Below are 20,461 nucleotides of genomic sequence, written 5' to 3'. Positions count from 1 at the left end.
GTGTAGGTAGCCACGTGAGTTGCCAGAATAATTGACTGTGCACACTGTTCTCACAGTCAAATCACTGCGCTCCTCCGTGAAGCTCTTCTGGAAGGTACTATGGGTCCCACTTCTCTCGCAGCAATTCAACGGCTCCGATTTATCGGTACTTCCGCCGTCGATGGGGTCGTTTGCGGAAATCTCAGCCACAGGTTCCTTGCAACAGACGCGGCCCAGAGGACGAGAGTACCGAGTAGTACCCGACGCAGATCGCGAGATACACCCATGAGTGGGCCCAGAATGGACGTATCTCACCGTTGGATGGATGAAGGAGAGAGAGCGAGAAGCGATTGGTCGGTGCCATAACGTGGGAGACCGTTGACCTGAATACGTGATAAGCTAGCAAACCGTCACCGGCTTGTCCTTGACGCTTTCTCTCTCTCTTTCCGTATCGCTTGATAGATGATCGAGATCCAGGTTCTCGATAGGGAAGGGGAAGGTTTTAAAGGCGAAACAATAAATAAATAGTGACTCGGGAGGAAAGAGAGAGAGAGAGAGAGAGAGAGAGAGAGAATGGAAGAGGATCTTTTAAATATTTTGGCAGGCCTTTTTAGGTTGCAGAGATCTTTTTGGGGCTTTCAATAGTTAGCGGAGGAAAAAACAGAGGAAAGAGGAAAAGAGAAGAACAACAAAAGAGGGAAAAAGGGTCGGAGAGAGAAAGTGATTCTTCATCTAATCTCTTCTTGTCTCTTCCTTTGTGAAAAATCCCAAAAATCCATTCTATCCTTTTGTCTTCTGTTACTCTCGCAAAGCAACAAAATCCAATCCGCTGGTTGCTCTTCTCTAAAACCCATAGACACAGAGTGAGAGTGTGGGGTGGTAAAAGAAGAGAGAGCGTTGATTCGTTTCCGTCTTTGATCCGAGCGTCGAGTTTCTGATTTTGGATTGAGAGGCAGTAAAATGGGTACTGGCTGGCGGAGGGCGTTCTGTACGTCGATTCCTCGAGACCCAGAACCGGAAAAGCAGCAGAATCCGAGTCCTAGTCCTAGTCCGAGGAGCTGCGCGAAATTGAGCTTCTTCAGCAATCCTTCGACGCCGCGGCTGCAATCGCAGTCCATGGCCAGCCCCAGGCTCCGGTGGCCGATCTCCGTCACTTCCCCGACCGTTCAGGACAGCCCACAGCTTCTATGCAAGACTATCCCGACAAGCAAAAGCCCACCTCTTTTTCAGGGCTCCAGCCCATCATCTCCCAAATCCCCTTCTCGATTTGCTCTTTTCAGAAGTCCTCGCCTTCGTCTCTGCAAGGTCTGCAAATTTTCGAATTATAGATTTATTTTTGAAATGCGAAATAAGGAATTCTGTCATCTTCTTTTTTCAGTTCTTCCTTTTTCTCTCTTTTCACGTCGTACGCACTGGAGCATAGGCTAGTGTTCGTGCGGGTTGGATTCGATAAATGATGCAGAAATTTGACTTGGGATGTCGTCTCTTTTTTGTTGCTTTTATTTCTTTTGCAGAGCAGCTGTGGGATTTGCTTGCAGAGTGTGAAGACGGGGCAGGGCACTGCAATCTTCTCAGCAGAATGCTCTCACGCGTTCCACTTTCCGTGCATCGCTGCCCACGTTAGAAAGCAGGGTTGCCTCGTCTGCCCCGTCTGCAATTCCACCTGGCGCGAAGTGCCGTTACTTGCCATTCACAAACAGCAGCCGGAAACCCACAACGAAGCCGTCGAGGATGAGAAGCCTGAAAAGCCGAAGACGCCTTCCGAATCTCGTCTCTACGACGACGATGAGCCGCTCATCTCTCCCCGATTCAATCCAATCCCGGAAGCCGATGAGGACGACGGGGAGGAAAAAGAGATCGGGGAATTTCAGGGATTCTTCACAAACCCATCCTCCACGAAATCCGAAGCCGTCGACGTCGAAGACTCAGCCCGTGTCGTGGAAGCGAGGTTACTACCTGAGGCCGCCGTCGTGTCTGTTGGTCGCTCCCACGAGAGCTACGCGGTGGCACTGCGAGTGAAAGCCCCAGCGCCTTCACCGGCTCGCAATGGTGCCGACCCGAACCGCCGTGCGCCAGTCGACCTGGTGACCGTACTGGACATTAGCGGGAGCATGACCGGGGCGAAGCTGTACATGCTCAAGCGTGCAATGAGATTGGTCGTCGCTTCTCTCGGCCCCGCCGATCGACTCTCGATCGTGGCCTTCTCCGGCAGCGCGAAGCGGTTGCTGCCACTCCGGCGCATGACGCCGCACGGGCAGCGCGCAGCGCGTCGTATCGTGGACCGTCTGGCTTGCGGGAATGGCACGTGCGTGGGGGAGGCCCTGAGGAAGGCTACGAAGGTTCTAGAGGATCGCCGCGAGCGCAACCCGGTTGCAAGCATAATGCTGCTCTCCGACGGCCAGGACGAACGCAGCGCGCCCCATGATTCTGCCTCCCGTCGCCGCCCGTCGTCCTCATCCGCTCAGTCGACCCGCTTCTCTCATTTGGAGATACCGGTCCACTCGTTCGGGTTCGGTGCGAGCTCGGGCGCCCACAGCCACGACGCGTTCGCGAAATGCATCGGAGGTCTCCTGAGCGTGGTGGTCCAGGACCTACGCCTCCACGTGGGGTTTTCCTCCGGCGAGATCGCTGGCGCGTATTCGTGCATGGGGCGGCCGACGTTACTGGGGTCGTCGTCGATTCGGCTGGGAGATTTGTACGCAGAAGAGGAGAGGGAGCTGTTACTGGAGCTGCGGGTCCCAGCAGCTGCCATCGGGGCCCACCACGTGATGTCCGTCGGATTCTCATACAGGGAACCAACGTCGCAGGAGGTGGTGCATTGCAAGGAGCAGGCTCTCCTGGTACCTCGACCTCACGCCGTCAGATCCTCTGACCCGAAAATCGAACGGCTGAGGAACTTCTTCGTCACGACCCGGGCCATCGCGGAGGCTAGGAGGATGACGGATCACAATGACCTCTCCGGGGCCCACCAGCTCCTTGCATCTGCTCGTTCGTTACTTCTGCAGTCCAGCTCGATATCAGCCGACTCCAATCTCCGCGGCTTGGAAGCCGAAATGGCGGAGTTACAAACACGCCGGCAGCAGCGGCAACAGTACAGCCAACGACGAAGAAGCGACCATCCATTGTTAGACGACAATGGGGAGCCCCTGACGCCGACGTCTGCCTGGCGGGCGGCGGAGCAGCTGGCCAAGGTAGCCATAATGAGAAAATCGATGAATCGAGTCAGCGATTTGCATGGGTTCGAAAATGCCAGATTTTAACCAGCGGGAAGAGAGCGAACGAGAGATCTGCACAAAGGGTGATTCTGATTCGAACCTTCGGCCGTGGGCATAGCATTCAATGCTTCCCAGAAACAGAGACGAGAGGGGAGGAAAAGAAGGAAAAAAACAAAAGTTGAGAAAGAGAACTACCGATCGGGGCTTTGAATTTGATGTCTTCGTCCCCATTAATTTGAAATATTTTTTCATGAAAGTGCTCTAGGATAACAAGAAGAAAAAGGGTAACAACTCCATTAATGGTTGGTATGTGTAAGATATTGTTTTTGTCATTTTACTTTTACGCCTTCTTCTTTTGATTGAGATGTTGTAAATGCATGGAGCAGAAGGGTGGTGATGGCTGTGTTTTTGCCTTTTCTTCTCTCCCATCTTTCCCTCAACTTTACAGTCTAATGAATCCAACCAAGTTTAGATTCTATAGCTTTGAAAAAGACTACAGAGAGGGAATGATTAGGTTCAAGGAATGGATTAAATATATCTACACTGGCGAGCATTCGATTAGTCAAGAATTTTTTTTCATTTTTAAACGATTAGTGAAAAGCATTGTGAGCATTTCTTCCCATGAGGTTTGAAGGAACGATTTTCAGCGTAGGGAGCGCTGGATCAAAGGCCAAGTCCATTAAAATGCTTGATAGAGTTATACACGTTGAGAAGGCTGTGATGTACGACTCAAGGATAGAGATAGCTCCAAATCTCTGCCCGGGCCATGAAATTATACTTCCCCCAAGTACTTAATCTTTCGAATTTCGAATTAATGCTTTTCTGTATGGACTCTGGACTCATCAATTAAAAGAATAAATGCTTCTGATTTGAACCCCAAGTGCTGTAAGCTTCAAATGCATTCTGGGGTTTTTTCAGCTTAGAACAAAACTGTTTTCATTTTCATTAATTGATTCAGAGGACCTTGCTCAGGGGTTCTCTCTTTAAACGAAAATTAACGGTGATTGGAAGATAAAAGGTTCAGTAGCTGTCGCTGGTGCGTGCAGATACGGAATTCCCTGACCCAAATTATAATGGAATTGGAAGCAACGTCTCACCCCTTCTTTCTGGGTTTCTTATCCAGAAAAGCGAAGTCTCCAAATACGCTAAAAACAGCTGGGGTCCCCTCAAAACAAATGCTAAGAGCCTGAAACTTTTTCAGGAGAAAATTTCGACTACGTTCATCGAAACCCTTTCTGTCACTCACTCCAGTTGGCCAGTTGGGTTTATAAAAAAGGCTGAAACGAACGCATTATTGGAACTCCAGGGATGTCAAAGGTCAGGTTTGAAAGCAATGGGCGACATCAGTGAAACCCAAATGTCATCAATCCACCATTATCAGGGCCAAAGGCGAGGTTTTATAACATCAAATGACATTACTGGAGCCCTGAAATGTGGACACAAAGTAATTGAGCAATGCAAAGTAGTCTCTCAGAGCTTTACAGATTTTGACATTTTGCGGGGAGAGGGGACCTGTTACAGTTAGATTATTGTACGACAGACCATCAACTGCATCAATCATGAAGCGGCCATCTCTGAAGATGCTTCCAATTTGGTACATCTCTTTCATCTCTTCACATCAGAATTCAATTCACATGGCAGAGGACAGCTCTCTTTGATGGCACCAAAACAAATCCTGACATGCAGTAGAGAGTACATTTTTTGGTACCCTGTTGAAACTGTTCTTTCACAGACAGATAAACAATGGACAGTGAAAACGAATGTTCGATTTAGTTTTACTGCGTGAGGGTACTGGAAAACTGAAAAAGTTATTTACGTGCAACTGTTATCTCAGTTGTCTGGTCACGATCAACCGCTTTCTCAGCAGTCTCGATCATTCAGATCAGATAGCCATTTTGCATGTTTCACCCCAAACAAAGATCAATAATATTACTTCATAGCGTTAAGGTAAAACAGCTTGTAAGAGATTAAACACCAAAATTCTCTTCTACTATGTTTTCCTCAAAATCCTTCTCTCTTTTCCTTCATGTGAGGTTATATGGAGTTGAGGTTAGTGAAAGCGTTGGAGATGCAAACATGACAGGATGTGTTTTGGAAAGTTAACCATTTCTTAACCTTCTTTCAAGTGAAAGGAAAGGGAACATGCTGAGAAAAGAGTCTGGAACATAGAAGGATGGACACACCTGGTTAGGTACGATGGTTTTGGATATAGAAATCCCATTATTTACAAGCCAAACAATGGAAAGAATGTTTAACATGAAAGAAAGGAAGGAAGACAGAAAAGAAGCTGATTTGATTCTTTTTGGTTTCATTTAGAGGAATGATTCCAGGCATTAACGAAGCAATAATGTCGATAGAGTCTGTTATCGCCAAAGCAACAAAGCATGTGAAGAACATCACTTCTGCTCCCTCTGGTAGCTGAGAGAATTGGAGATGCCTCACCTATGAAAAGTAGGATACCCATTAGAACAAAAAAAAGATTATCTTATGGTTAGGTTTATAATTAATAATGGATAAGCATTACAAGAAAGACAGTAGCAGATTAGGAAATTATTTCAACCATGACATCAGATATTCCAATTTGAGTATAGAAAATGCTGATAGGTTTGGATGTCAATAAGGAGAAAGAGTATTCATGCCGTGTCACTTCCCACTGGGGCGTCATATCCACTGCCAAATTCTATGGGAATTCTGTGCTTCATGGATTTTTCTTTTCAGGTAGGTACAAAGTTGCACAGTGAAAAACAAAAAGAGCTGTGGTTTGTCTTCACTGTAACCCACTCTTGATTCTTGAATGGACATCAGAATCCTCTTTACATGCTTGATTACTAGACTACAAACGAGGGAAATATATACGAGCAAGGCTGGGACTAATTTTAGGTCTTTCTGTCTACGTTCATCATCTCCTGGACGTTTCTTGATTTTCTGGAAGAAAAAGAATCAGATTTGTTTGGGAAGTTTTGTAAACCAGTGGAGCCAAACTGTCTTCGTCTTCTTCTTTGGATCGCTTATCAGGAGAAAAAGAGTACGAGGGGAGTTAGGTGCAGCAACTATACTGCAGAGGTTTCTCTTGAACACGACAAAGATTAATTTCGAACTCGTCTTGAGGAATCAATATTTCAAGAAAACCAGGAAAGAAGGCGTCTTCAGATGCGTTTCGTGGCTTAATCAAGAATCATGTTTAGGTTATGCAAAAGTTGGTATCCCTAAAAGGGTATTTTAATCTTTTGAACTAAAAAAGGATTAGGGATTTTATTATCCTTAAAAGAAGAAGGTGAGAGAGAAACACCTTTACTCTCTCTCTCTCTCTCTCTCTCGGTTCCTGAATCCATTGTTTGTTCTTTAATTCTTTCTTATTCTCCTTGGTATTAGAACACGTCCAATCCAAGGGAATTGTTACAAGTTTTCATGCTCATTTTTTATTCTTAAGTATCCCTAAACCTAGTAAGAGAATCCAAAGAAATTGCCGATCTGTTTGGCTCAGGTTAGTTTACTCGTTTTTGTTTTTGTTTAATCCTTTTGGCTGGGGTGCTTATGTGTGTGGATTGGTGAGTTGTGGGTGATTCAGGAGTAGGTAGGTATTAGACGATATATCATACAACAAGGTTGTTTTAAGGTTTAATGGAATTTGATCGTTCATATAACAAGGTTGTTTTGAGGTTTGATGAATCATTAAAGGAGATTAATAGTATTTATCATTACTTCATTGGGTTCTGAGAGGAAGTTTGAGCTAACAAAAGAAAATCATCTAATGAGAGGGATTCAACAATCATAAGGGGAGAAGTAGATGGGTTTTTTGAGGTATAGAGAACTCTTGCATTACACTAAACAATGTTGGCAGAAGAAGAAGATACATCACCGAAGTGGATGAAAGTGAGAAATATCTAACCTCAACAAGATGAAGCCTTAAGAGGGACAAGAAGAAAAAATGAGTTGAGCAGCAAGTCCATTCCCTGTCACATCGTATTCCTATCGGATTTACAGGTCTCGCCTACCTGTTTATGGCCTTTTGATCATCCAGACTTCGGGAAGCACTGTTTTCCGCCGGACCTTTCATTAGCCTTCCTCTGAGTCAGGTTCATATTACTCATGGAATGTCCAGGTTCGTCGTCATCATCAGCGAGAACTTTAGCCAGCAGTCTACACATCCTACTTGCCTACGACGGGAGCCGCTGCAATCAGAAATCCATCCTTCACCAAACTCCATATTTTTCCCTCTTTGTATTTCCTGTCTGCACGGACAAATCAATCGTTTAAACTGATCGTAGCTCATTTTGGATTGAAGCTTCTCTCACATGTATGCTCGAAAGAATTATCTATTTACAAAAGATCCATAACATACATTAAAACCAACACCACCACATGTTACAGAATTGTACAATTACACATGACGGCCATTTGGGATTTGTCTTTTCATTCACAAAACACAGATCTATCAGAAATAGAGCTGCCTACACTGAGCCACGGTAGCCTCCAGTGGGCAATATGGGCATTTGAAAGTGCGAGTGCTACTCTTTGACATTTTTATAATAGACTGCTTGCACAAAACGTGCCCACAAGGCATTAGCATAGGCGGATTTTCTTCACTTCCCTGATCTCGTGAAACTGGACATACAAATATGGAGTGGAACTGGAACTCTCTCCCCAAATCAACTGGCACTGGTAACTGCTTCATTACCTGCCATTCCTGCTTCTTTGCTGCCATGACATTCATTAGCTTAAGTAGAGTAGGCAACCCTTGAATCCCTGCAGCTATAGCAACACTTAGCGGGCTCTCATAAGACTGCCCCAAAAGCCTGCAGAACTGCTGGGTCACTTCCTCTGCGAGCATTTCCCAGTGTGTTGGAGACAAGAGCTCGGCATAAGGTGATTGGTCAAGCCGACCCGCCCACAAAAGACCACACATGAGTTTCTGAAACTCGGCCATATGGGTCAAAGCAAATGGAGCTAAGTGAGACTTGGCATAGTTTAGTGCATCACTTCTGCTACCTTTTTGGAGTATTTCTACAAACTGTAGCCGGTGAAGTTTCAATTCAAGGTTGGAACCATTCTGCAGGAGGTGGTCCCTATTGGTAGCTGACCAAGTAAGAGCAGGTCCAAGATTTCTAGATTGCATGGCTTCAAGTATTTGATACATTTCCAAAAAGGGGAATTTCAATGTGGTTGCCTCTGGTTCATTGGCCTCATTTATAAAACAATCTCCAAGATCAAAGAGGCCCTGCCGGTAGAAATGACTAGCAATTATTCGGTTCACTATGTGGCTATCAAACTCAACATTCCGATAAGCTTTCGATATATCTGGAATGAATGATTTCTCAAGGAGTTTTGCATACTTGATTAGTGCCATGTTAAGTTCCTTCTGTGATCCTTCCAGCTGATTGATGGGCCCAATCTCTTTCAGTTTATTACTGAGTTCTTTAAGAAATGCTTTCTGATCGAGGGCAAAGGCTAAATCCTCAGATGCATGCATTTTTGCCAGGGCAGTCTCCATTTCACGCTCAACCTGGTCAACCACTTCTTGCAACTTGGAAGTAGACAACCTCTGCTTCTTGGAAACACGATCAAAAGCATCTTTAATTGTGTTGAGCTCCATGTTTGCTCGTAATGATCAGATAACCTGCACTTTTTTAATACAGTTACAACAGCATTAACCAAAATTTAAATGTAAAATAGCAATGTTTCTCAAATGCAATAAGCAGTAATGCATAATACTACAGCAAACTTATTATATGCAAGACAACCTCAATTTTTCAAGACAATGTCATTCTAAATAATTAGATCAGTGAGAAAGGCTTCTGCTGCTGAGCAGGATCCTCACCACCCAAGGATCTCATGTGAATGAAGCACAGGTACTTCCTAAAGAAGGTTCAACAATCAGGGTAAATTTCAAGACCAGCCTCTCATTCATTGTTTCTTTACCTCTTAAGACAAACGGATCTAGCATCTCCTACAATGCATCAACATCATCCATCTTCACCACAGATAAATTGCTAATGCTATTTGTTGCAGAAGTAAACAAGAAGTCTTATGTGATTCTCATGGTAAAAGAGTCTTACAATCAAGAATTAATATGGTAGTCTTACAGAAAAGAGTCTCACAAAAGAGGTCTTGTAATTTTATCGGTTCTCTATTTATGCATTAGTTGTTTAATTGTTTTAGGACTTATCTTTAAGAATCATATTTAGGTGTAATTATCAAATGGGCAGTTTAAGTTTACTCTAATTCTATATTTTCTCTAATATAAATAAAGCACCAATGTACTTAGTTTCCAATCACCCAATGAATTTATTTTTCGCCTAAAATTTAAACACTATTTAAGCTCCTTTTTTTTATGGCAAAGATTTCTTTAGAGAAGAGAATCACAATAGGAAACAGGAGAGAGGACTCTCAAGCCCTTAGGGACTTCAACTGTAATACTCCAGAATTATTTTTTAAGATATATGTTAAAAGACACACACGTATGTAAGAGTGGCATGACTAATATATAAGGACAACTTCCATAGAAATGGTATAAAATTATAATTATGCAATTTAGTGTATGTCCTCTTATGCCTTCTTTTGAAGTATGTAGCCCTAAGGGTATTGTAGTCATTGTAAACATATTCCCACAACTATAAATACAGCCTCAAGGCATAGGGTAGAGCATTTAAGACTCTTCCTCTTGGCTCAAATTCGTCCTTACACCTCTCTCTTTTTCTCTTCTCTTTCCTATGGTTTCTTCTCTCCTTTCTCCCAAAAGCTAGAGTTCCTCTCTTCTCTCCTTCCCTTGAGATCTCGTGTTCATGTGTTGGCCCTAGAAATCAACATAGTATCAGAGTGGGTGATGATCTGACATGGAAAAGGAGAAGAAGATGGAGAAGAAAGGGAAGAAAAAAAAAAAAATTCTCGTTCCTATTAGTTTCTTTCCCAATTCCTGTTTTTATTGGTTTTCTTACCTCTTTGACCATACATTTTATACAGCAAATTATATACAGTTGAAAAGATCTTTGACTCTAGTTTTCAACTCAAAAAGAATTGATTGAAACAGATTTTCCTACAAAGAGAAATCGACATCCGAAGCAACAGAAAAATTTCGGGTAACAATAGAAAGCCTCAACTTTCTGAACAGTTTGTGTTGGATGCGAAAAATCCGAATTTAAGCTCAATTTTTTGTTTCACTTTCTGAGTTGCTAATGTTGATTAAGTTTCCTATTTGTTTTAAAACTCTTTTCAAGATTTTACTAACTTGAGTATATTTCCTTCATTAAAAGTTTTCTTTTTTTTTTATCACACATCACATTAGTTTCCTTAAGAGAAGGTTTTTCCTATATGAGTTTAGTTTCCTTTTTGACAAAGTCTGAAATTTTTGAATTGGAAACTTTAGTTTCCTCATTCTAAATTCCAAATATTAGTATCCTAAATCTCCCTTATTCCAGAATTTATCTCTTGAATATTTTGTTTCCAAATTGGTCAAATTGTGTAAAAATGTAATTGCCTTACATGAGAAGTCTATGTTCGGAAAGTTTTCATTATTATGTTTCATCTCAAAACTTTCTTATTGGAATTTTTTTTTAAGTTTTCTCAATCTTCATGTTCATAGAGGAATTATTTTTTATATCCCTCTTGCATCAAACTTGGTCACCATCCAAAAGTCATACTTGGTCAAATTTGCTAAGTTAATTTAGTTCTACCATTACAGTCTCCTTCTTATTACGGTATTAGTTATTTTTTCTTTCTTCAATCCCCCATTACCCCTTTTACTCATCTTTCTCCTACCATCATTTTTTACTCTCGTTTACCCTCTTAGGCCAACCCCTTGGTGCGTTTTTTTGGTTGCTCTTTTTTTTATATATGGGTGTTTTTAAGTCCATTGAGATTTTTTTTATTGGTACCCTTTGGGTTTTTTATCGTCGTCCTTCTAGTGATAGGCCCCCTGTTTAGTGATTATTATCAATATTTTGTTTGAAATCCTTTGAGGTTGGTTTCGACTCCTGCTTTATTGCCCATTTTTTTTACTTTTTGAGAGTTTGAATTCGATTGAGTACTTATCCTTAGGACACCTTGATAGAGGAGATATTACTACAACCTTTTTTTCAAGTTGGGATCATTGCCATTACCTCCCAGCTTGGGAAGAGGGGGGGGAATAGAAGGAAAAGTATGGATGAGATTGGAAGTATAGTGTTGCAGTGGTCACGCCTCCTTCCAAATTGAAATATGAGGGTTGTTATCATTTGAGAAGAAGTATAATCTACAATGAAGAATTCCATGTATTGTGTTATAATTTTTTTGTGACTACAATAATCAAGTTAGGGGAAAACAATATGAGAACAAGATGAACACTACAAACATGATGTGAACAAAAACAAGATGAATCAAAGCGAGGTAATTAAAATTTCTTTTCAAACACACAAGTTTCTTGACCAAGATTATTTGCAAAGTAAAGTTACAATCACCAGCTTGAGGGAGAGTGTTACAAACATGGCTAGTAAAAAAGGAGAACTTCCATAGAGAAGACATAGAATTGTAATTATGCAAGTTGGTGCATGTCCTCTTTTGTCTTTTTTCCTCTTGAAACATGTATCCCTAAGGGCATTATAGTCGTTGTAAACATCTCCCCACAACTATAAATACAGCATCAAGGCATAGCATAGAGCATTCAAACATCTTCATCTTGGTTCAAATTCGTCCTTACATCTCTCTCTTTTCCTCTTCTCTTTCCCATGTTTTCTTCTCTCCTCTCTCCCAAGAACTTGAGTTCCTCTCTTCTCTCCTTCTCTTGAGATCTCCTGTGTTTATGTGTTGGCCCTTGAAATCAACAGCTCCGGTATTTTATTCTTGTTAGAACACAAATTCTCCTCATTCTTCTTCCCTATTATGGTCTAATGTGAAAAGATACCCCTCCCTAAACCCTGTTAGTGCACTCTGTAAGTGAAATGTATTTCACTTACACTAGGTAAAGTGCACAAAATTTCGTTAGTGCCCTCTATAAGTTCCGAGTGAAAGTGAATTCACTAGGGTATTCACTTTCACTCCATTTACTCATAAAACGAGTGAAAATGAATTCACACCATTCGACGTGTGAATTCACTTTCACTCGTTGAATTACATCGGGCTATAGGGCTGTCGAAAGGAAGCTGGAGAAAGAAAAAAAATTTGCAACCACTCGCGACCTTTGGCGATGTCACTCCCTCCTCTGCAACCTTCCCCGGCAATGTTCTTGACTTCATGGCGGCACCATCGTATTTGACGACGATGGTCTTCGCTCAAAACCTCTGGATGAAGGGGAGGGACTCCAAGAGGATATCGACCCGTGTCTAGCAAGGTGTTTGGGTATCGGCGGTAGTCGGTGGCGTCATGACAGGAAGAGAGGACTTCATTCTAGAGGTTTTAGCGGCAGATAGAGGAAATGCGAGATTAGAGTTTTGAAGGGTTTTGAAAAGCGAGAGAGGAGGGGAAACTGCAAGGGCTTGACTGTGAGCATCTTGTTATTCTTCCTTTGGTCCTCTCTTCAAAAAAAGGGAAAAAAAACTACCTCGTTCTTGCTTCTTCTCCCAGAGAAGGAGAGCTCTTGGTCTCTGGTGCTAGGAAGCTAAGAAGAAAGCGAGGGAGGCAGGGGTTATGAGAAGTGCCTGAAGAAGAGCGAATATGTGAAATGGAGAGTGAACTAAAAGCAAGAAGGTTGTGGATATTTTACTTTCTATAAATTAAGTTAATAAATTAATATTATTTTGATATTACTAATAGATATTAAGTTAATAAATATTTTATAATATCCTTTTTATATAACTATTTCATATTTAGATATTATAAAATTACAATTTGATTACAATTTTAATAGTAGAAAAGTAAGCATTTGTTTAATCATTATATTTAATATATTTTATTTATTAACTAATATTAATTTAATTTTCTAAAAGTCAGATATATCAAAATATTTTATTAATAAATAATCTCTCTACACTTTCCATTGTGCACACTAACACAAACAAGTATTTTACACTGCACTTTACATAGTGCACACTAACACAAACAAGTACTTTACACTACACTTTCCATTGCACACATTAACACAAACAAGTGATTCACTTTCACTTCAACTTTCACTAGGGAAAGTACTTTCACTTTCCCTCTTACTTTCCCCAGCACTTACAAAGTGCACTAACCCCCCCCCTAAAAGAAAATGTTTGTCATTCTTCCCAATTACCACCTTGCTTTGGAATTAGATGAGATCTTGGATTAAATAAAACTCAACCAGAAAATTCAAACCAGAACAGGACTCGGCCACATCAATTCAGTGCCTTCAATCCTAGCCTGTTGAGAGTAGATAGACCCAGGAAACACAGGCAACATTTCTGTCATTTCAGAGATATCAAAGACACTTTCATGACTTCTATTTGAATGGGTAACAGTTGTGGAAGCTTTGAAAGCTTTGAGTTTGTAGACCATTAACAAAATGAGGAATATTTCCCCTCACCTATTTTCGTTCTCCGGTTTAAATCCTAAAACCTTATGTTGTTAGGTAATGTTAAAGATTGAAAACTCAGTCAAGAAACAGCAGAAAATTGGAAGAATTAGTTTTAAATGAGAGGAGAGTCCTGAGTTTTGCAGAAAGACAGAGGAGAAAGTGAATATTACTGTTTCTGTTCGTGGTTTTACTGATCTAAAAGCAGCCATGTATAGGCTTCAACAGAATCTAATCTTTCCATTCGGATAGTGTCATGTATTGAAGCCTATAACTGTCACCCATTCAGTGTTTTGAAATTTCAAAGACAACCATTGACTATTCCTAAATTGCTCTCAATGTAATATTTGAATAAAAATAAAAAGAATATCTAAAAAAATCTACCACACTTTTTTTCTTTAAAAATTATAACCTCCCACACTTTTAAAATTGAAAAAATAGCATCACACACATTTCAAAATTTTGAAAACATGAACCAATGAGGTACACTTAGTGGCAAAAAAAGAAAGAAATTTACTCTAAGAAACAGCCTTTTTTTTAAGAAGACTCTAAGAAACAGCATTATTGCCATATTATGCTACTGCCTACTTAAATTCAAATTTATGCCTATCCTTCAAAAAAATTCTCTAATTCAGCTCGATTCTCACACTGTAGCACAGATCTACGATAGAAATGGGACAAGAGAAACTATTCCCTTTTGCTTAGAACCAAAAAAATGTGTCAATATGTTTGTTGCTCCTCAATAACTATTCAATCACCAATTAGTTTGGTTGGGCAGCATGATGACTGATAATATAAGCTTAATTTTCATTCCTACGGATAGATGCAGTGGGCCCCTCCAAGTTGAAGGGGACTCAAAAGTGGTGATTGGATGGTGTGAGAACGTGTCTTCTCCTCCATGGAGACACTGGGATACTTTTAAGGAAATTTTAGATATTACCTCAATTGTTTCTTGTTGTTGGATCCACATTCCGAGATCCGCAAATTCGGCAGCAGATGTACTTGCCAGACAGGGAGCTACCCTACAATCGCTGGTTGTAAGGGAAATGCTCCCCCAAACTTTGTAATTTCTCCTGTTTTATTAATACATCTTTTCCAAAAAAAAAAAAAAATCATCCCTAAGGAGATAGAATCAATTTTCTTGTCAGCAATGTCGTCAGTGGGTCTCCTAAATCTCCCCAAATCTCAAGAAATTCACTGAAAATAATATATCTTTATCAATGTTTTGACATAATCAAACATGAGTCATAGGCATTCTGTTTTTATTTTCATATTTAAGGCAACATATCAGTACAGTCCATCAATTTTTTGTTTAAAAAAAAACAGTCCATCAATTTTCTAAAAGATGGATAACATGAGTTCAACTAATAAAAATGTTAAGAAATAGTCCCACATGGATTAGTGAGTACAAAGATCTTGAGTTTATTAGTTGGGAAAGAGATTTCCTAAGGTGGCTAGTCATTTTGGGATGGGCCTTAGACCCAACTTAACATGGTATCAGAGCAAGTACTCATATGTGGGTTTGCACCTAAAAACTATATACTTGTAGAGCCACAAAAGAGGGCCTACACCTAAAACTATCCACTTGTAGAGCCACAAAAAATGGCCCACACCTAAACTGCCTACTCCTAAATTATCCACTTGTAGAGCCACAAAATATGGTCTACACGTGAGAGGGAGTGTTAATGAATAGTCCCACATGGATTAGTGAGTACAAAAATCTTGAGTTTATTAGTTGGGAAAGAGGTTTCCTAAGTTGGCTAGTCCATTTTGGGATGGGCTTTGGACCCAAGTTAACAAAAAAACACAGTATCCTCACCACTTTCACCAAAGATGGGTTAAAGCTGCTTCTCCTTCAACACATGTGTGCCATAATTTTAGCTTTAAAGATTTCAAACTTTTCTAATTATCTTTACTCCTGAATTTACAAACTTTACCATTTTCCACTTCAAGATAACAGAACAAACCAACTAATTCTTCATCAATTTTAGGATTAGCAGAGTAGTAAAACCCAGGGGTACCATATAGGTTTCTGGCATCATATCAGGACCATCTAAAACCGGATACAATAGACCAATACATAATGCACAGCAATGCCCTATAAGGTGCAGGTCTGATAAAACAGGTAAGAAAATAATGATAAAACCTCGATACATAACTGCATAGGATACTGTGCCCCGCCTCAAAATCTTACATGTCACCAGAAACGCAACGCATATCAGCAGTACAGTCGACACTGGTATAATTTTAAGATAATGAAAATAAATTTCTTTTGCTATCGTATAAAACCCTGTAAGAAATTTTCCATGGGCAGAGAAACACTCCCTTAATCATACTTTTAAGACCAGCAAAGCAAATTGATTCTGTAAAGAAGACAATAACATGACTTTCATTACTCATATTTAGAAAACTTAATTCTTGGAAGTCAATCCTATGTTCGGCAATGAAGAGTGCATTTGTTTGAGATTGCAGTATCCAAACAAAAAATGAAAAGAAACAAATCAGCATATGTGGAAGCTTCAGGGCATGCAACTTAGGTTGCTCTCCCTAAGAAGTTGGTGGCAAACAGGAGAACCTCCGAGCACTTGGCACATGGTGCTCAAAATACCAAAGAATAAAGACTCAATTGGGAATAGCAATAGATACTCTCTTTTTTCAAATGTATACCATGTGTACGTGCAAACCATACCCAGGACCCCAGGAAAGACATGAACCTCGGACCCTATGTGGCCATTGAGCTGACAGTCCAATTCACATAGTAGTCTCCTATTAGGGAAAGAAAGTCACAAATGAGAAAATACAATGCCTTGAGAAAGAGGGAAGGATGAGAGAGAGACATAAGAGAGCTGTTTCTCTTGTTGTTTTGAATATGTTGTGAAAGGATGTGCATTTTGTATCTGACATAGAAACAAGGCTGGCAGAAAGAAGATGCTCTCTCCACCACGTTGTAAAAGAAGGCTGTTATACACTTACAAGGTACTCCAGTTGTTTCTAGCATGCCGTAAAAGAATTCTACTGAACACTTACAAGCGACTATTATGTGGTCATGTACCGAAAGCTACAACTTCTAGAATAAAGTGAAAATCACATTTCAAAATTTTGAAATTCCAAAAATACTTGATAAGTTCTGAATGAAAATCTCTTTCTTATAAAAATTTGAGAAATCACAAACCATACATGAACCACTTAACTATTGAGAACATTATTTTTTTTACTTATTTATTAATTTACAAGGAAACAGAGATTAGTAAAACTCATCAATTTGGTCAAATAACCAATAGCATTAAGTCAATTTACAGAAATTACATAATCAATCCCTATCTCAACCATATTTGCAGCAAAATAATCTCTCCTCCATTCTACTCTTTGTTAAATCCATCGCTATGTTACTCTTCTTCACTCTTTCCTTACTACTCTCATCGAGGTCACGTCAGCCTTTTTCCACTCATTCAACCAATAATAATGTGAATCTCCTTGTTGTGCACTATTAATCAAATTTAAACGTGCCTAAACTATCTCAACTGCCTCTCTCTTTGATGCTCATCTATTTGAGCCACCAAAAAATTTTCTCTCAAAATACTGATTTAAGATTTTTCTTCACTCGTTTGCCACATGTCCACCTCAACTTTCTCTTGTTGACCACCTTAATCTAATGTAATTGCAGCTTATTGATGGCCAACATTCTGCAATAAAGATGACCAATATCTAACGGTCATCCCATAATATTTGCTTTCATTGTTTCAGCACACATATCGCATAATGTTCTGAACAGCAATCCATATTTATTCAACAAGTTACATCCTCCTTACTCATCCCTCCACTTGTATAATCTAGTCTAGATTATACAAGTGGAAGGATAAGTATGGAGGATGTAATCCACATACACACCCTTCCACATTTAGAATTAAATCCTCCATACTCACCTTTCCACTTGTATAATCCATATTTATCATAGGGATACATTGAGCCCTCAATTTGCACAAGATTCATATTCTCTTGAATTGGTTCACTAAAATGAAGTCAACAGATTTACCTTAGATCAGCTTAAGCTTTGTCTTTGCTGATTTTACCACACATCCAAATTAAAATTCTCATTTCTAATACCTTCAGCTTAATCTTCTGTACTGACACCTATTAACTGCCAACATTATGCACTACAAATATAAATATACAAAATAAAAAAATCTGCAATAAAAAGCATGGTTTCTGACAGTCTTGTCAGATTTTATTTGCAGCATCCACCTGTCACATAGTACTACAAATCCACCTCTTAATTATTCTATAAATTATATTACTTAATCTCCCCCTGCGTCTTTATAATCCAACCACTATAACAACTAATTTACAAGAGGCATTTTCACCCAGGACAATAAAAAACCTCTTCGTGGACTGATAGGAAGACAATGTTTTAGAAAAAAATGCATATGTATGAAATAAAGTGTTGTGTGTAGTAAATTGGGGTCCAGCCCATACTGTGAGCCATACCAATTCTCTCTCTCATTCTCTCACATGAGAAGGAGATAAAATAAAAACTAAACGAACAAAAAAAAAACTCTATGGGGAATAGAAGGAAAAAGGGATAAAGAGGAAAAGAAAAAGAGAGAGAATAGGACGTGAACTTTTATTCAAGATTTCAGATTTCAGAGAGACGAAGGGTGACAGTACTCTTGTGTATGCGAAGTACCACTACATCCACCACAGCTCCAATCAGCAACTTGGTGATCTCCAAGTTCTTGGAAAGACATTATTTGGGTGTTTCATATGTTGTTTGAGAATGGTTTTGGGGTTTGAGCTGTGGCATTTCTCTTATCTTTTCAAATTTAATGGTACTTCTTTATTTGTCTTCTAAATCCTCAAGCTTCAGGCAAAACTTGAGAAGGATAAAAATTGTAAACTCACTATTGCATAGGGAATTTTTTCTTCCAGAATTGTTCCATGGTTTTTTCCCTCAATAATGGAGGTCTTACACATAAAATCTTGTCTTGTGACTAATGTGTTTTGCACTTGTTAGTTTACTCTATTTTCTCCATTTACTTTTTGGCAGTGCACTAGGTGTTTGCACAATTATTTGAGTGAAATATCTTTTGCTGCACACAAGTTATATATTGGTGATTTTTCTATCTTAAGGAAAAAGGAAAGAAATAGCTCCCTCTTGAGAAAATAGAGGAATGTCAAGAAATTTACAATTAGTAACATTCAAAAAAATTATAATAAGCTATTGAGTAGAAATTAAAGAAATCAAAATTTGGATTGGATAACTCTTTGAGAACTTTAAGCAAAGGGCTCTTAAGTCTTAGACTTTACAATATTAAAATTTATTCTTCTTGAATCAGGTTAATATGCAAGGGACGAGAGTTTGTTTTGAATTTTAAGAGATAAATTTTGTGGCCAGAGACTTGGCCCATACCTCAAGAGCATGAAGTTCAACGATACATAAATTGATTGGGCAGAAGAGCACAGACAAGAGATGCAAGTCACCAAATTCAGAATCCGAACAAATTTATAATCTACTCAGGCCTATGGATATGGAATAACAAGAGACTAAACAGGTATTGGTTAGATTACTAGGGAAAGGATAAAAAAAATACAGCTTTAACTCCATTACACTACTTTGTAGGTTTGAAGACATACTTACTAACTTGCCCGTTCCGGTACGAGCAGGTAGACATAAAATTGCAAACTACAACAGATAGAGAGTCTCATGACAAGTGGACAACTGAGAAAGGGTATTAAAGACGAATACTAGCAACCAAAATAAGTAGTCATCATCGGAGCATTGCCCCAACAACGTTAAGGCTTTCCTTGATTATATGTTATGGTTAACCCAAGAGATTGTCAGCAACAAAAAAGTTTACAGATGCAAAAATAGCACAATGCATACCTGTCCAAATTGTTGCAATATTTCAAATACACTCCGCCCGTCCTGTCACACACCAAACGATACACTGACTAAAACACGTTTTACAGCTTAAACCGAAGAAACATGATTATTCAGAAGAAAATTTTTGTAGCGGTTCAATTCAAAGGACGGACAATGAAGTTGTTAACTTGAAACAGATTAAATAATCAAATGGACGTTCCAAATTTAACTCCAGGAGGAACAGATATAAAACACCAAGGAAATAACAAGGTCAAACAAATACACTCAATTCCTCATACTATTCATCATCAATGTTCACTCCTCTACAAGATGCAACAAGGAAAAAAAAAAAAAAAAAAAACAGGATACGAATGATGCACAAAAACCACATGAAACACATCAAATTAAAGATGGAAATCATATTTTCCATCAAAGATATCCGCACCATCAACGAGGTATTGAGATCCAACAATGACCAAAATAAAAAATCGAAAGGAAAACTAATGAAAAAAAAATCGTGAAAACGGAAGCTATACCTCTATGCCACGGCGATTTAGCCAACAATGGAAAAGAAAAGACCAAGGGGTTTTGCAAATGAGAGAGAGAATGAGTATTGGGAAGTGAAATCAGTCTCAACTTGAAGAGGGGCTTAATCTAGCAGACATCCGAAGAAACAGAGGGCCGTGAATCTGTGATCAGCGCAAGCAAACATCTTCTTATAAAGTCCGATATTTTGTCCTTTATCACTGAGATTATTCACAACGTAGCCCTTCTAAATTGCATATTTGCACGTGTACCCCTGTCCTCGATCTTAGATGGATTACTCTGATCTTTTTCCCCTTTTAAAAAGCCTTGACCCATGAATCCAAGCTCCACCGAACCATGAAAGCACAAAACAAATTGGGAATGGGTTAAAGGAGGTGACCCATTAATAATTAGGTTTGAATTTAACCTAACCATATCTAA

The 20,461-nt window shown here is 39.7% G+C and overlaps 2 protein-coding genes across 2 annotated transcripts; one reads left to right on the top strand and one right to left on the bottom strand.

Annotated features, from left to right (window-relative positions):
* The first annotated feature begins 599 nt into the window (after positions 1-599).
* On the top strand, positions 600-3,722 carry LOC137951964 (E3 ubiquitin-protein ligase WAV3-like). The gene is made up of 2 exons (XM_068798967.1): positions 600-1,284; positions 1,494-3,722. Exons 1-2 carry the CDS (start codon positions 940-942, stop codon positions 3,237-3,239), a joined length of 2,091 nt encoding a protein of 696 aa, XP_068655068.1. The 5' UTR covers positions 600-939; the 3' UTR covers positions 3,240-3,722.
* A 3,320-nt stretch (positions 3,723-7,042) lies between these two features.
* Positions 7,043-20,173, bottom strand: LOC137951863 (protein RMD5 homolog). Its single transcript, XM_068798817.1, has 3 exons — positions 20,032-20,173; positions 19,517-19,558; positions 7,043-8,811 (listed from the first exon to the last, which is right to left on the bottom strand). The coding sequence occupies exon 3, from the start codon at positions 8,785-8,787 to the stop codon at positions 7,630-7,632; it is 1,158 nt and encodes a 385-aa protein (XP_068654918.1). The 5' UTR covers positions 8,788-8,811; positions 19,517-19,558; positions 20,032-20,173; the 3' UTR covers positions 7,043-7,629.
* Between the last annotated feature and the right edge of the window lie 288 nt (positions 20,174-20,461).

The sequence above is a fragment of the Aristolochia californica genome, unplaced genomic scaffold, assembly GCF_029961685.1.
Source record: "Aristolochia californica isolate CCGP_79_NKW_82.1479 unplaced genomic scaffold, dmAriCali1.0.hap1 SCAF_15, whole genome shotgun sequence".
In the NCBI taxonomy this organism is placed as follows: Eukaryota; Viridiplantae; Streptophyta; class Magnoliopsida; order Piperales; family Aristolochiaceae; genus Aristolochia; species Aristolochia californica.
The sequence above is the reverse complement of the archived record's forward strand: the minus strand, read 5'-3'. Positions and strand labels throughout refer to the sequence as shown.